The sequence below is a fragment of the Megalobrama amblycephala genome, linkage group LG20, assembly GCF_018812025.1.
Source record: "Megalobrama amblycephala isolate DHTTF-2021 linkage group LG20, ASM1881202v1, whole genome shotgun sequence".
NCBI classification, from domain to species: domain Eukaryota; kingdom Metazoa; phylum Chordata; class Actinopteri; order Cypriniformes; family Xenocyprididae; genus Megalobrama; species Megalobrama amblycephala.
This window is the reverse complement of record NC_063063.1, coordinates 29,727,604-29,743,975: the sequence shown is the minus strand read 5'-3', so window position 1 is coordinate 29,743,975 and position 16,372 is coordinate 29,727,604. Positions and strand designations below refer to the sequence as shown.

The 16,372-nt window shown below is 35.3% G+C and overlaps 2 protein-coding genes across 2 annotated transcripts in view; one reads left to right on the top strand and one right to left on the bottom strand.

The window, feature by feature from the left end:
- The window catches only part of trim65 (tripartite motif containing 65), a 7,659-nt gene extending 3,526 nt beyond the window's left edge, over nucleotides 1-4,133 (bottom strand). The window contains exons 1-3 of the mRNA XM_048170739.1: nucleotides 4,002-4,133; nucleotides 1,967-2,392; nucleotides 1,593-1,688 (exon numbers count right to left, since the gene is read on the bottom strand). Of these exons, the coding sequence (XP_048026696.1) occupies nucleotides 1,593-1,688; nucleotides 1,967-2,380 (510 nt within the window). The 5' untranslated portion in view covers nucleotides 2,381-2,392; nucleotides 4,002-4,133. The remainder of the gene's footprint in view (nucleotides 1-1,592; nucleotides 1,689-1,966; nucleotides 2,393-4,001) is intronic.
- Nucleotides 4,119-16,197, top strand: mrpl38 (mitochondrial ribosomal protein L38). Its single transcript, XM_048170740.1, has 9 exons — nucleotides 4,119-4,272; nucleotides 5,617-5,802; nucleotides 5,993-6,124; nucleotides 7,448-7,650; nucleotides 7,737-7,809; nucleotides 8,894-8,939; nucleotides 12,954-13,112; nucleotides 13,560-13,696; nucleotides 15,982-16,197. Exons 1-9 carry the CDS (start codon nucleotides 4,185-4,187, stop codon nucleotides 16,116-16,118), a joined length of 1,161 nt encoding a protein of 386 aa, XP_048026697.1. The 5' UTR covers nucleotides 4,119-4,184; the 3' UTR covers nucleotides 16,119-16,197.
- Nucleotides 16,198-16,372: the final 175 nt, after the last annotated feature.

Here is a 16,372-nt window from a genome sequence, read left to right as displayed (position 1 = left end):
ATGTCATGTTGCTCAAAATGTATTATTTGATTCTCTGTTGAATAGTCTTACCCTTCAAAACATCTAGGCATTAGTTCATCGCACAAGTCATTAAATGCAAAATGGTTGACCTAGTTTTCATAAAGTGTCAAGTATATTATCTATACATTTCTATTAGACTTTTGTAAATGTGTCCTGAATTGATGAATTTTGCAGGTGAATCCTGAATTTCACCCATGTATTCAGGGGAATGTAAAGCATTAGATCAACCAATGACACAAGCAGTTCTCTAAAGCAGCTCAAAAATGCATGTCATCAATCTTCAACTGGAAAGCATATATAGACAGAGCACAACATAAGAGTTACAGTTTCTGATAATGGAAGAACAACATGGAAACAAACAGGGTCAACAGCTGGGAAGAAGAAGAGTAAGAATGTGTGGTAGAAGGGTATAGGGAGGCAAAACAGAGGAAGAGGCAAAGGACTTAGGCACGTTTCTGATGAAATAAGGGCCATGATTGTGAACTACGTTCTCAGTTATGACCTTACACTGTGTTATGTGGGACTAAAGGTGCAGCCAAATGTTAGGAGAACAACCTTTTCCTCAAACATTCAAGCATTTCGTAGACAAAACCGTAGTCATAGTTTACATTTGAAAATGCTGACAGTGTACGCTGTTATATTGACAACATGGCTAAGCATTTTGACTATCTTGTTGGAGAACAATGACACAAGGACTTGTCATTCTGATGGCACTGATATGTTCATTGACATAAATACTTGCTTTTTGAGAGATGAACTAAGGATTTTGAGCAAGTTACAGGCTTTTGCAGGAGGTAATCCAATTTGTTGTGCTGTTTGTACGAATTGTTTCGAGAAATGAACATACTGTTCTGCAAATTGTAAGGATGATTCGAGAAATGTGCCAAAGCAATTGAGAAAAACTGTAATGCATGTACATTTTTGAAATCAAAAAATTAATTTCATCATGCCAAACAGTACCAAGTCTTACATGTCCTTGCATGTGTTTAAAATGCAAAACTGTGAATAAGATTTGAGAGTTGTAGCAGAATGTGAGATTTTTGTCAAATATTGACTTTAATTTAGTGCACACGTTGTATAAACTACTTTATGGTCATTTTGTGTTGCTTTTTAGTTCTTATTTGAGCATGGCGGCTCTCATTAAATAAAAAGAGCAATGTGAATATTCTTCAAAACATCTCCTTTTGTTGTCCTTTTTTCCAAAGAAGCTAGTTAATAAAAAAAACAAATGTCTACTACATTTAATATTATATTAATATGTATTGCTTTTATGTATTATGCATCATATATAGTATGATCATTCATGTTAGTTCATGTCTGGTCCATAAAATTAAAACAGTTACAATTTTTGGTTTTAAAAAGTATTAGTAATTGTTAAAATTAACTTTAACTAAGATTATTAAGTCCATAGAAGTATTTTTCATTGTTAGTTCATGTTAACTAATGTAGTTAATCTTAACAACAAATGCAACCTAATTTTCAATTGTCACCATCATATGGTTTTGGGATGATATGAGAATGAGAACATTTTTATTTCTGGATAAAGTCGTGGATGGTAGAAGTTGCCTTGCCTTCGCTTTCTCCATGTTTTCCATGAGCTCCAGACGGTTTCTCTCAGTGGCTTCCTGGAGTTTCTTGATTTCCGCACTCTTTCTCTTTAATCCTGCCTGCATACCAAAAGAAAAATGTCAAAAATATTCATGTTATCTGATATACAAGGTTCAAACACTTTCACAACAGACTGAATCTCACAAAACCAGATCAAAATATCACACTCTAAAATTAGTTTGCATAAAGAAAATAAATAACATTCCCATTATTAGAAATTATTAGTGAAAATTAAGCATTATTTTCACCCCCAATTCTCATTATTGTAACGCAAAAAATTATGATATACTATTTCAATTATACAGTATTTATACATCATGGTAGTGCATGTTTGTACCTCTCTATTATTCCGTTCATCTTCCACCAAAATCGTATCATGCCCCTTACACTCGATCACAATGCACTCATAGCAAACACACATGCCGTCGTTCCTGCAGTAAAGGACCAGAGGCTTCTGGTGTCGCTCACAGATCTGCTCCGGCTCCGTGTGGACGAAGGCTCCCGTGCACACATCTCTCTTAGCCGGACTGTGTGTGGCGGCCACCTCCGTTAACACTGACAGAGACACGTTGCGATTCAGCTGAGGCCTCGTTTCGAAGGTTTTGTTGCAAACGGGGCAGTGGAAGTCTTTGTCCTTGGCCTCCCAGAATTTGGAGATGCAGACCTTGCAGAAGGTGTGACCGCACGGGATGGTCACAGGGAATTTAAACGAATCCAAGCAGATTGTGCACTGCATGTGATCCTCCATCATAAACCTGGAAACCTGAAAGTATAAAATAAATGAAGAAAAAATGTTAAGGGCCGCAGAGAAACACTATTGGCTCATGTTGTCACTGGAGACAGACACAGATGGATGGATGGATGGAAACTGACAGAAAGATAGACATAGAGATAGATAGATAGATAAACAAACTGATAGATAGATAGATAGATAGATAGATAGATAGATAGATAAAGACAGATAGATAGACAGACAAACTAATAGATAGATAGAGAGAGATAGAGAGATAGACAAACTGATAGATTGATAGACAAACTGATAGATAGACAGACAGACAGACTGATAGACAGATAGACAAACTGATAGATCGATAGATAGATAGATAGACAAACTGATAGATAGACAGACAGACAGACAGACTGATAGATGGGTCGATAGATCGATAGATAGACAAACTGATAGATCGATAGATAGACAGACAGACAGACAGACTGATAGATAGACAAACTGATAGATAGACAGACAGACAGACTGATAGATAGACAAACTGATAGATAGACAAACTGATAGATAGACAGACAGACAGACTGATAGATGGGTCGATAGATCGATAGATAGACAAACTGATAGATCGATAGATAGACAGACAGACAGACAGACTGATAGATAGACAAACTGATAGATCGATAGATAGACAGACAGACAGACAGACTGATAGATAGACAGACAGACAGACTGATAGATAGATAGATAGATAGATCGATAGATCGATAGACAAACTGATAGATCGATAGATAGACAGACTGATAGATAGATAGACAAACTGATAGATAGACAGACAGACTGATAGACAGATAGACAAACTGATAGAGACAGACAGACTGATAGATAGACAAACTGATAGATAGACAGACAGACAGACTGATAGATAGATAGATAGATCAATAGATAGATAGATAGACAAACTGATAGATCGATAGATAGACAGACAGACAGACTGATAGATAGACAAACTGATAGATAGACAGACAGACAGACTGATAGACAAAATGATAGATAGACAGACAGACAGACAGACTGATAGATAGATAGATAGACAGACAGACAGACTGATAGATAGATAGATAGATAGATAGATAGATAGATAGATAGATAGATAGATAGATAGATAGACAGACAGACAGACAGACTGATAGATAGACAAACTGATAGATAGACAGACAGACAGACTGATAGACAAAATGATAGATAGACAGACAGACAGACAGACTGATAGATAGATAGATAGATAGATAGATAGATAGATAGATAGATAGATAGATAGATAGATAGATAGATAGATAGATAGATAGATAGATAGATAGATAGACTGATAGATAGATAGATAGACAGACAGACAGACAGACAGATGATGGAAGGAAGAATTTAAGCATCTATATCAGTGTTTATATTGAAGTTCAACTACTATATATGATGTATAACTGAATAAAATACATTTGACTCATGAATTATAGTCGTTATTGATTCTTAGGTGAATTAATGTGCTGGAAACAATAACAAACTTCAACTGACCCTACATCACCACTAAACAACATCTATTATTAAAGCAGAGGATGTATTTATCGACAGACTCCTTTTTCATATAACTCACAGGTTTGTTTACTCATCAGATGTGTAGAAACGTAAAATCCCGATTCCTGCGCGCTCTGGATCTCTCATGGGCGAATCTCGTCGCTTTCCATATGAAGGAGCGCACAGACGCGATGACGTGTACACACGTCGCGTCACGGTTCTTGTGTGTTGACGTCTCTCGGCGTCTCTAGAGCGGTTCATCATGGCGCTGCGCAGCGCGGCGTGTGTTCTGCTGCGGGCGGCGGTGGATGCGGGGCTGAAGCATCACGCGAGGGGTCTTCGGTGCAGCGGTGAGGAGTGGTGGAGGATATCTGTGTAAATGTGCAGTTAATGTGTTAAATAATCAGCAGAGCGGCTGCTGTGTGAGCGCGAGTGTGTCTGCTGGTCTGAATGACCTTTACATTTACATTTGACACCTTTATATCTTTATTTGTACTTGAAATTGCTTTTACTTGTTGTCTACTTATTCTGTCATCAATAGATAATTTATTAATTAGTCTTTATTTTCATTCTATCCTTTTCTTCATCTATTTTTCGTGTCTTTCTACAGCACTTTGAGTTACTGCTTGTCTCTAAATGAAGGATATTATTACTGTTGTTTTATTATCATTATTATTATTATATTTACATTACAACATTATAATATTTATTATTGTTGTTTATATTTGTATTAAAACAATATGTTATTATTTATTGTTATTATTATTACATTTATACTGCAGCATATTTAGTATTGTTGTTTTTATTTTTAAATGTATATTTATAACATTATTATGTTTATATTAAAACAATATACTATTTATTATTCATTATTATTATTATACTGCAACATATTTATTATTGATGTTTGTTTTATATATATATATATATATATATATATATATATATATATATATATATTATAACAGTATTATATTTATATTAAAACAATATTATACTATTTATTATTGTTATTATTATTATTATTATACTACAGAATATTTATCATTATGCTGTTTTTATTATTATATTCACATTACAACATTATTATATGTATTGTTGTTTTTATTATTATATTAATATTAAAACAATATTATACTATTATTGATTATTACAGTTATACATTATATATTAGTTTTTATATAGTCACATTACAACATTATTATAATACTTATTACATTTATATTACAACATTTTTTATTATTTTGTTGTTGTTATTATATGTATATTAAACATCATAACATTTATGAATATTTTGTATTATTTTATTATTATTAAATTTGGTTACACTTTATTTTAAGCTGTCAGTATTACAGTGTAATTATACATTTAAGTACTGAGTAATGACAATTAACTACATGTACTTACAATAGGGTTAGGATGAGGGTTTGGTTTAGGGTTAATTGCACATAATTATGCATAATTTCTAGTTATTACTACAGTAAATACATGTAACACATGAACAATGACACTCAAAAATAAAGTGTTACCTTAAATTTATATTACAACATTTTATATTGTTGTTGTGTTAATTATTTTATTTATATTAAACATTATTATAGCATTTATTAATATTTGTATTATTATTACATTTACATTGCACCATGTTATCATTTTTATTACACTAATAATAAATCCTCTCGAATCTCCTGCAGCTGTTCTGGGTCACCAGTCTCCTCCTCTGGGTCCGATGCCCAATGAGGACACTGACTGGACTCAGCTGGACTCTCTGGAGAAGTATCGCAGTTACACTCGCTACGTGAGAGCAGCGGAGGAGGCCGACCGGAGAGATGTTTGGTGGAAGACCTGGAGGAAATACAGGGAGGAGGAGACGAAAGAAGGCAAGTCATCACGGATGGACTTGAGCCATTGAGCTATGAATACACACCCATTACATCCATAGCTGTGAATTTAACCTGAAATACTATGACAAGCTCTTATAATATCAAATCTAGATGCATTCGTGTGGGTTTGTTTGGGTGACATTACTGATTGTTGCTATCATGAGGTTTTGCTTATTTGTGTGAGCAGCCGTTGCGCCGGTCAACATCGGCCTGCCGTATCAGCGTCCCTCCAGGAAGACAGAGGTGAAGGAGAGGAAGAAGGTCATGCAGGAGAACAAAAAGAACCCAGAGATGGAAAGAGACGATCGACTGCGAACATGTGAGTGACTCCAGCATCAATGCATCATTATGATTAATCAAAAAATCAAAAGCAGAATGATGCCAGAATTAGGATAAAAAATATTCACACAGGAACTGAAAGCGTAAGTGTATTTTTTAAAGTATCTAGTGTAAATCTTGTTGGTCAAGATCAAATCAGTGACTTCCTGAAGTTGATATTTGTAAGCATGCAGCACGATCATCGGCTGCGTCCGAAATCACATACTTTCTTGAGTAGATACTTATTTTTTGAATAGATAACTACTTCACGACTGCTATATAGTATGAATGTGTGGTATGAATGTAATCCGGACATACTACATTCACTATGCTTTCATCATCATGTGACCTACCAGCCACTTCACTGCCATTCACAAATCCTCTGCCGTGGCCTCATGGGATAGTAAAGTGTCCATTGTATGCACACTTGTAGTAGGTCATCTGGGTACTTTTTGCCAACTCTTTTAATAGTACTGTGAATTCGGTCATGCTTCTTTTTTCACATACTGTTTTTCACCTACTATATAGTAGGATAGTATATGATTTCGGATGCAGCCAGTGACTCGTCATGTATTCAAATTTTAGGTTTTGTGAAGTCACATTTTTCAGTGTACTCAGATAGACACATCTTGCTTTGTTTGCAGGAGTATGTCATTAAAATAATCTTGTTTGATGCATCAGAAATCAAAAGAAAGTGATAAAAATATACATTTCACTTAAAACAATGAAGCCTATTTTTTTTAAGGATTGTTTGCAATGTTATATTTTATGCATATTTTCCAACCGAACAAATTCTCATTACTGTTTTTTTTTAAAATTAGATTAATAAATAAATCCAGTGCAACAAATACTATCATTGTATACTTAGATTTGTACATTACAAATGTAATTTTTTGCATTAATGACAAAACCATGTCACAATGCAAAAATATTTATGCAAAATTAGTGATGATAATTTATTTTTTTCTTTTGATTTGAGTGGTGAATATATAAATGTGGTGAATATATAAATTTAAATCATTAAATTTTGTCCGATCTCACAAATTGAACTGCAAAAAGTCTCTGCACGTGCATGTAAACAGTATACAGATGAGTTTGATTTTGCGCCACGTTCTGGTTTGTAACTACGCGAAACATTAGTAAACCATAGTAAATGGCACATCTTTATTTAGAACAGGTTGTCTCGATTCAAACAAGCCCACGCATAACATAACATGATGCGTTGATCTTGACATGCTGCTTGGACTTCTGACATTACATCATATCACTTATCAGTCATCAGTAGGACATTTAAGGTAATCTTTACTTATTTTATGGCTTCCAGTTCGCATTTCCCTGGACAGAGTGAAGAAGCAGTGGGAGAAGACAAACGGACCGTTCCACATCCAGAGGCTCGCCGAACACTACCGAATCTACCAGGACCTGTTTCCCATGGCATATTTTGTTCCGCGGGTCATGCTGCATGTGGCGTACGGAGATGACAGCAGCGCAGTCGTGCATTTTGGAAATCACTTAACGCCGAGTCAGGTGAGGCTTCAGATTACGTAAAGACTGTTTCTGTTTGAAATATAGGAAACAGGCTTTGATTTCCACTGTTTGCGTGAAATACACAGGCAGCTCAAGCACCTCAGATACACTTTGAAGCAGAAGAGAATTCACTCTGGACGCTGTTGTTAACCAGCCCAGGTACAGCAACATTTACATCAAATACATATTGATAGACATATTCTATATTCTCAGTCAGACACACACACACACACACACACATAAATTACTAAACCACAAACATGCAAAAAATCCCCTACTAGCTCAAAAGCCCCATTCAGCAGATGATCTGGAAACTATTTAGAGGAATGCAATGAGAAGTGACAGTCACTTTATGTACCTGAAGGAATGCTGTAGATGTATCCAGAAGATTAAACCATAAATTTCCCCAGAATATCAGGTTTACAAAAATATGAAGTCTTATATTTTTATTTTACTTTTTATAAAGTCACTGAATAGAGCAAATCATTACAGTTGGCTGCTGTTTTTGAAAGCAATACTTTTTTTTTTTTTTTTTCAAATAAATAAATAAAAACATCTGAAGGTAAAATTAAAAGACTATAAAAAGAAGGCATAAGTACATTTTTATTTATGCTTTTACTTTCACAAATGCACAAAGATGGATATACAAAATTCAAAAATGTAATATCAGTCTCTTCTGCTCATAAATGCTACATTTTTTTGATCAAAAATGCAGTTAAACAGTAATATTGTGAATTATTATTATTATTATTGCAATATAAAATGTCATGATCAAAGCTGAATTTTCAGCATCATTACTCCAGTCTGCAGTGTCACATGATCCTTCAGAAATTATTCTAATATGCTGATTTGCTGCTTAAGAAACATTTCTGATTATTATGAATGTTGGAAACAGTTGTGCTGCTTCATATTTTTGAGGAAACCATGATATTTGTCTTTTCAGGATTCATTGATGAATAGAATGTTCAAAAGAACAACATTTATTTGAAACAATGTTTTGTAACATTATAAATATCTTTACTGTCACTTTTAATCAATTTAATGCATTCTTGTATGTATTAATATGAAAGTATTATTATTATATTTTTTACTTTTGAACATATGTGTGTGTGTGTGTATTTTTCAAATGTTATACTTTTTGGTCATTTGACCTGCAGAAATGTGCTCACAGTTATTAAAATGCAATTTGAACTTCCTCCACAAGATGGAGGTACAGTGTAGTAAACTGTGTCTGTTTGTGCAGATGAACACCTCCTGGATGGTGAGCAGGAGTATCTTCATTGGCTAGTGTGAGTATGTTTGCTTATCCTGCATTTACTTGAGCCATATTAATATTTATTCTAGAGATGTTCCGATACCCCTTTTCCATTCCCGATACCGATTCCGATACCTGAGCTCAGGGTATCGGCCGATACCGAGTACCGATGTGTATCTGTATATATATATATACACTACTAGCCCTGTATGAATTGATAGAATTATTTATGGTGTGCTTCAGACTTATCCCTTAATAAAACAAGAACAAAAACATACAGTGAACTAGAGTATTTTTATTATCTGACATACATTTGTCAGTTATATTATTTATTTATTTTAAGTGAAAAAGAACTTCAAATGCAGCCACAAATCTAACACTGTAAACTGAAAAAGGTATATTAGTTTTACAATATAACTATAAAAACAGTGCAACAAATAAATCTAGGAATATAATTATATAAGAAAATAATCTCTTTAAAACTTGAAGTCCAGAAACAATTTTGTTAAATAAAAATCTCACGTTTTCGACGACTGACAGCAGCTGGTCATCCAGAACAATAAACCCGACAATTTTGTCGGTTATCTTTATTTGTCTTTTGAAAACTTTTCTCTTTGTTTGAATGAAGCTGGCACGCCTCATCCTTCTCCATCTTAAGCGCGTCAAACGCCCGAATCGCTCAATTCGCACCGCGTCATGTCAATTCGCGTCTTTGCATTGACTTAACATGTAAATCACTCGCGCTTATCGCTTCATTCGCGTCTGGTGTGAACGCAGCATCAGCCTTTATGTAACCATCGTGTTGCGCGGGATGACGCGTCTTCAAATGCTTTATTAAGTTATTTGTGTTAAAGTTGCCAATATTTGTGCCACCCCTCGAAATTGCAGCATTGCATATGAGACATGTCGCCGTTTTACTGGTCTGAAACACTGCCAAACAGCAGACATACTGCTAGCGCGTTTTCACTTCTCCGCTGCTCTAAACAGTGGTTTATGGGAAGCCAAACACACCAAAAGTGGTACGAGGCAGCGGGGTGTTACAAAGCTCGCGCCGCGCTGACATGTCATCTGCGCGGATCAGTGGACCGAGCCGCGCGACCGACTCGTCAGCGCAGCGCGGACGTGTTTTCTAGCGCCACCAAATGGGCAGGGCGGCGCGAGCTAATCTCATCCAATAGTATCCAGCTGCAGACCCGCAGCACCACAGTTTCAGAACCGCAGTTTCATGATGTCTACGGTATTTAACAACAATACTTTTAAATAAAGTAATTTTTCTGTTCATATAGGCATAATATGCATAAGATATCATGATGTACAAAGAGCAAAATTTTAAAACAGCCTATATGCTTAATGTCAATGAACGGATACAAACACAGTCGTGTATAGGCTACTGCGAGAATAGGCTACAACTACGCCGTTTTTATTTTAAAATTATTTTCTCCACGTTTTAAATAGGCTAATACAATGACACAGAGTTTGAGAAGATTTATTTATTTATTTATTTTTATTAATTCAAACATATATTAATACACGTGTAACATTCGACTGTATATTTGATCGTATTATTTCCTTCATGTTCAAATTGTTACACATAATACTTACATTATGTAACGTAGGCTATTTAATGTCAAATAAAAATAACCATTTAAAAAAAAGCCTTGAACAAGTAAAACGTGTGTTGAAAACAAATAGGATATAAAACATTTCTAAAATAATAGGATTAAAACATATTTAAACTGCTCATAATAAAATAAAAACAAGCAAAAAACAAATAATCATCTTAAAACACTTAAAGATTATAAGCCCATATCATGGCATTTCTGCAGAAAACCCTGTCTTTTCATCCCTGAAAACAAAATGAATAGTTTTATTAATATTTATTTAATATTAACACGATACATATCTTTGACAAATGCAAAAAAATCTTTAATGATAAAATGTAAATGATTCAATAGCCTAGCAGACACTTAGTAATACAAATACTTAGTAATATAAATATATAAATATAAATTCGTTCACCACATCATGACAGAAATATCATACACTCACCATATACACCTTCTGATGTCTCATTGGCTTAAATGCATGTTTCACTTGTTCAAGGATTTGGAATGATTAAATACATGTAGGCTTATATTTTGACATTAAATGCCCTTAAATGCCTCTGTGTCTTTATACTATTTGTCAGAAGTTCACAACATGAACATAAGGAAATAATATCACATACAGTCAAGGGAGACATTTTACTATATGGTTACACATTTATTAATATATTTTCAAAATTATATGGTTAAAAGTATTTGTTCACAGTTTATACAAATTAGTTCATGCCTTAACAAAACATAGTTTGCATTATCGATTAACTTGGTAATTAAAACTCCTCTTTGTACATCATGATATCTTATGCATATTAGGCCTATATGAACAGAAAAATGACTTTATTTAAAAGTATTGTTGTTAAATACTGTAGACATCATGAAACTGCGGTTCTGAAACTGTGGTGCTGCGGGTCTGCAGCTGGATACTATTGGATGAGATTAGCTCGCGCCAGTGTTGCCAGACGTACGATAATTATCGTATTTGTACGATCATTTTGACCTCTGTACGATGTACGATCAATAATGAAAAAAATCCCATAATGTACGATAATTTCAGTATTTTGTGACACTTCAAATGATGGTCGTTATAATCGGTTCATTGATCTAGCTGTGTGGATCCTCTACATCATGGTTGTAAGGAGAAAGTGAACTTTGTTAGGCATGTCTTCCATCTCATCTCATGTACGTCTTCTCGGCCAATAATCGTGGAGAATGACTCTCTCTCAGGAGCATAAGTTAACATTCCTGCCGCGGTGCTTAGGTCAGCTGTTTCTCACTAAGTTACGCCTAATTATTTATGTATTGTGGTAATTTGCAGGTCATGTCAAAAAGTTGTTGGTCTATAGATAAATAGCTGTATTCTGTACGTTTGACTCGTCATGTCACCTTTATTTATTTATACAGCACTTTTTACAATGCAGATTGTGTCAAAGTATAGCTTTACAGAGATAGAGGGAACATAATTTTGGTTGTAGAGCAGCTAAAATAGTGTGATTGTCCAGCTTAAGTTAGTTCAGTATTAATTCTTTCCGTTATAAAAATCATTAGTTATTAATTTAGTTCATTTACCTATACTAAAAAGTCATGTACGATAATTTTCTTCCAAACACGATAATTTTGAGCTTCTGGTACGATAAGTAGACATTTCCAATCTGGCAACACTGGCTCGCGCCGCGCTGCCCATTGGGTGGCGCTAGAAAACACGTCCGCGCTGCGCTGACGAGTCGGTCGCGCGGCTCGGTCCATTGATCCGCGCAGATGACATGTCAGCGCGGCGCGAGCTTTGTAACACCCCGCTGCCTCGTACCACTTTTGGTGTGTTTGGCTTCCCATAGTGGTTGCTTGTGGCAACACAGCACAACTTCCTGTGTTTGCATTCTGAGCCGCGAAGAAGAATTGATTTCCGATTTGCTGCGTTAAGCAAAGATAGCGGGCACAACTAGGTATTGTTTAAGAAAATGGTATCGGATCGGTACGTGAGTTTAAATACTCGCCGATACCGATGCCAGAAATTTGTGTGGTATCGGTGGTATTTCCGATACTAGTATCGGAATCGGAACAACCCTAATTTATTCCACCAAAATCCATTTCCAAACACTTTAGTTTAGCGTCCAATTCTCACTATTAACTAGTTGCTTATTAGCATTCATATTACTAGGATATTGGAGGTTTATGAGTACTAATAAAGCACATATTAATGCCTTAATCTGCATGACCATATTCTAGTTTGAGGCAAAAGTCATACATAATATTTAGTTAATAGTGAGAATTGGACCCTAATCTAAAGTGTGACCTTACCTTCACAACTGCATGGCATTCAATGATGCGTGAAACTGAACTGAATGCCATTCAGTCTGACCTCAGTTTCACCCAGCCCCGGTTGGAAAACCCTGACCTGAATAAATAATTGTTTGTTTTGATGTCAGTTGTTAACCACAAATGAATTACAGTGGGAACATCCCTGGAAATGCTGTGACGTCAGGTGAAGACATCTGTCATTACATCAGCCCTTTTCCTGCCAGAGGGACAGGATTTCACAGATATGCCTATATCCTGTTTAAACAAGATGGACCAGTGGACTTCAGCGCTGACCTCCGGCCTGCTCCCTGGTGGGTTGTTTTACTACTACTCTTTCACTTTAGAGAGTAAAAATAGTGTTATAATAAAAACATCTCATGAAAACAATTCCAGGTCATTTTTCACCCTATTATTAAAATAAAAGAAAAAGAAAATACAAAATTATATTTTGCATTAAGAAAATGAATCGAGACATTTTACCAACAAACTAGTAGTTGCATTTTGGAATTGGCTACGTCTAGCTTTGAAATGTGTCTTGCGCAATACATGGTTTCAGAAAAGTAGCCATTACATTCCAAAACAAGAATGAATTAATTACAGCTCATGAGCAATAATGATTTGTAATGACTATCTTTTTCCCACAGAAAGACCCTTCAACTTGCGTAACATTTTAAAAATATACTCAGTAAAAAGCAGTGATTTCTAAATTTATTGCAGCATTTGCAGACACATATATTCTGTCTCTGTCCAATTTGTAGCTACTGTCTGAAGCACCGGACTTTCCGAACATTTGACTTCTACAGGAGACATCAGGATGTAATTACTCCAGCCGGTCTTGCATTTTTCCAGTGCCAATGGGATCAGTCTGTCACTGGCACCTTTCATGAGTTATTAAGTGAGTAATCTGCAGGCGTACAAGGAAAAACACACTTCCTTTACTGTATTGAAGAGCAGATTGTCTGGAAAATCTAGTCTATTTTTGACCATGTGTTTCTGCTTCTGTTCTTTGATATAAGTTATCACGTGTGAAGAGTTGCGTAGTCAGTTTATTATAAGCAACTTTGGGCTTGGTTTTTTAAGAAATCACGTATAGATTTGTGAAGTTGTTTTTTTTGGGGGCTTATTTCCAGAAAACAGTTGCGACAAAACCTATGACCTCTTTATCATTATTTCATGTGTAGTGATGTTTCTCTGTCTGTCAGTGCCGTGGCAATCACTGTTTGAATGAGCACTGTGGTGTCGGAGGCAAGCAAGTGCTCTTTTCCACCAAAATGGTGCTGTTATTCGTACCAGAGCTGCATGCTTTAAAGACTACATTAGTGAATCCTCAAACTGACTATTTAGACATATGGAGTCAATTTGATTCAGCATCTTTATGCTGTTACAAGCTGTTTCTGATGCAACAGTAAGAAACTTTTTGCACTTTTTTTGAAAAGCCCAGAAACGGTTCAGTGATTGAAAATGAAGAATGTTTTGGGTTTATTTTTTCCAGACCAGTGGCTGGTTGCATAAACTGCTTAAAGTCTGTTACATAATCAGAAAATTAAGCCTTTTGTGTCCATTTAAAAAAGTTACACATAGGTCCATAGAGGACAAAAATGTCCATGTCCAAAAACTCATAAAAAATTGAAGCTAAAGGAGACCTTTGGCAGATTATTGTTGAAGTAAAAAGTTTAAAAAGTGAAATTATAGAGGTTTAAATTTATGAAAATGATTTATGAATATTATTTTATATAAAATATATATTTTATGAAACATGTTGAAGTCCAGAACATCTGAGGTTGATATCTGAAAAACTGAGCTTTCAGTAAGAGTTTGTTTGGGCGCAGTACCAAATTTTCCCCATTAGATGCCAGCAAAGCTCCACACACATAAACCACACTCTGACATCACAGCAACACACCCACACAATTATAGCGACATGGCTCTATAATATGTGATCCGGGACCATAAATCCCGTCATAAGTCACACTGGAATATTTGTAGGAGTAGCCCAGTGTTTCCCAACCCTGTTCCTGGAGGCACACCAACACTACACATTTTCCAACTCTTCCTAATCAAACACACCTCCAAAATGTGCACTGTTGGTGTGCCTCCAGGAACAGGGTTGGGAAACACTGCAATAGCCAACAATACACTGTATGGGTCGAAATGATCAATTTTTCTTTTAAGCCAAAAATCATTAGGATATTAAGTAAAGATCATGTTCCATGAAGATATTTTGTCAATTTTTTACCGTAAATATATCGAAAATGTATTTTTGTGAGTGGATACGCATTGCTATGGACTTCATTTGATCAACTTTAAAGGTGATTTTCTCAGTATTTTTGCACCCTCAAATTGAACCCTCAATTGAAAAAAAAATGACCCTTATGACTGGTTTTGTGGTCCACGGTCACATATGCAGAGGCAGAAAACAAGAATAAAGTGAGTATTTGCATTATAGGCCAAACTTGAGAAAATGTCACCATCTTGTAAAAAAAATAGTGAAAATGTTAGCTTTAAAGCCTTGCCAACTGAATAAAAGCCCATTAACAAAGATTGCATCATTTTATAGTTAAATGGCCCTGGGATTACAAATTGCAGTTTTAATGGGTTTCAATGGGATCATTTTTGTCCTTAAGGTCCTGAGAGGAACTATATTGTGACCTTAGCGTAAAATAGATTCATTAAAGGAAATGAAATAGTACAATTCCAATAAAAATCCTCACATGTGCTAAAATTTGTGCAGTTGTCTTTTTTGGCATTAACACAAATTAAATGATCAAAAAAAAAAAAAATCTTAAAAACCGTTTTAACATTGTAGCTAAGTTTATGCAACTTGCCCCAGGTCGCTTCGTTCTCAAGCAAAATTTGGCAACACTACATAAGCAAAGTGTGACCCGGTAATATTAACATCCATTCGGGCAGTTGTCTTTTTTGGCATTAACACAAATTAAATGATCAAAAAAAAAAAAAAAATCTCAAAAACCGTTTTAACATTGTAGCTAAGTTTATGCAACTTGCCCCAGGTCGCTTCGTTCTCAAGCTAAATTTGGCAACACTACATAAGCAAAGTGTGACCCGGTAATTAACATCCATTCGGGAAAAAAACAATCTTGAACTGGGTCACGACTGTTGGCTTGCAGCTCAGAAACCCTGGAAATAAAGCTGCTCACTCATGTTGTGCTTGATACACAGATATGAGAGAGCCGGTGTTTGAGTACAACAGACCTCCAGTGTATCACCCACCTCAGAAGAAATACCCTCACGGACAGCCGCTCAGATACCTGGACCGCTACAGAGATGGAGCAGAAAACACCTGTGGGATTTATTAAACGCATATGCATGTGTCATGTTCACTGTACAACTCAAGCAGCAGGGGTTTTGTTTGTAATAAACTAAATATGTCATCCATTGTGTTGTGATCTGCCTTTAAAGTCACCATGCACTCAAAACTGACTTCTTAGTTTTAATGGACTATTGCAGTGTTATTTCTAAATTATTTATTGCACATTTTATTTTTAATTCATTGCCTCATAATCTCACTCCCTCTTGGAACAACATCTGTTATCTGGTGTTTAAAGACGCG

Excerpts from the sequence above, each read along its gene's own strand:
- mrpl38 (XM_048170740.1), top strand. The coding sequence starts at position 4,185 with ATGGCGCTGCGCAGCGCGGCGTGTGTTCTGCTGCGGGCGGCGGTGGAT. Across the intron at positions 5,803-5,992 it reads GGAGGAGGAGACGAAAGAAG|CCGTTGCGCCGGTCAACATC; the intron begins GCAAGTCATCAC and ends TTGTGTGAGCAG. Across the intron at positions 8,940-12,953 it reads GAGTATCTTCATTGGCTAGT|TGGGAACATCCCTGGAAATG; the intron begins GTGAGTATGTTT and ends AATGAATTACAG.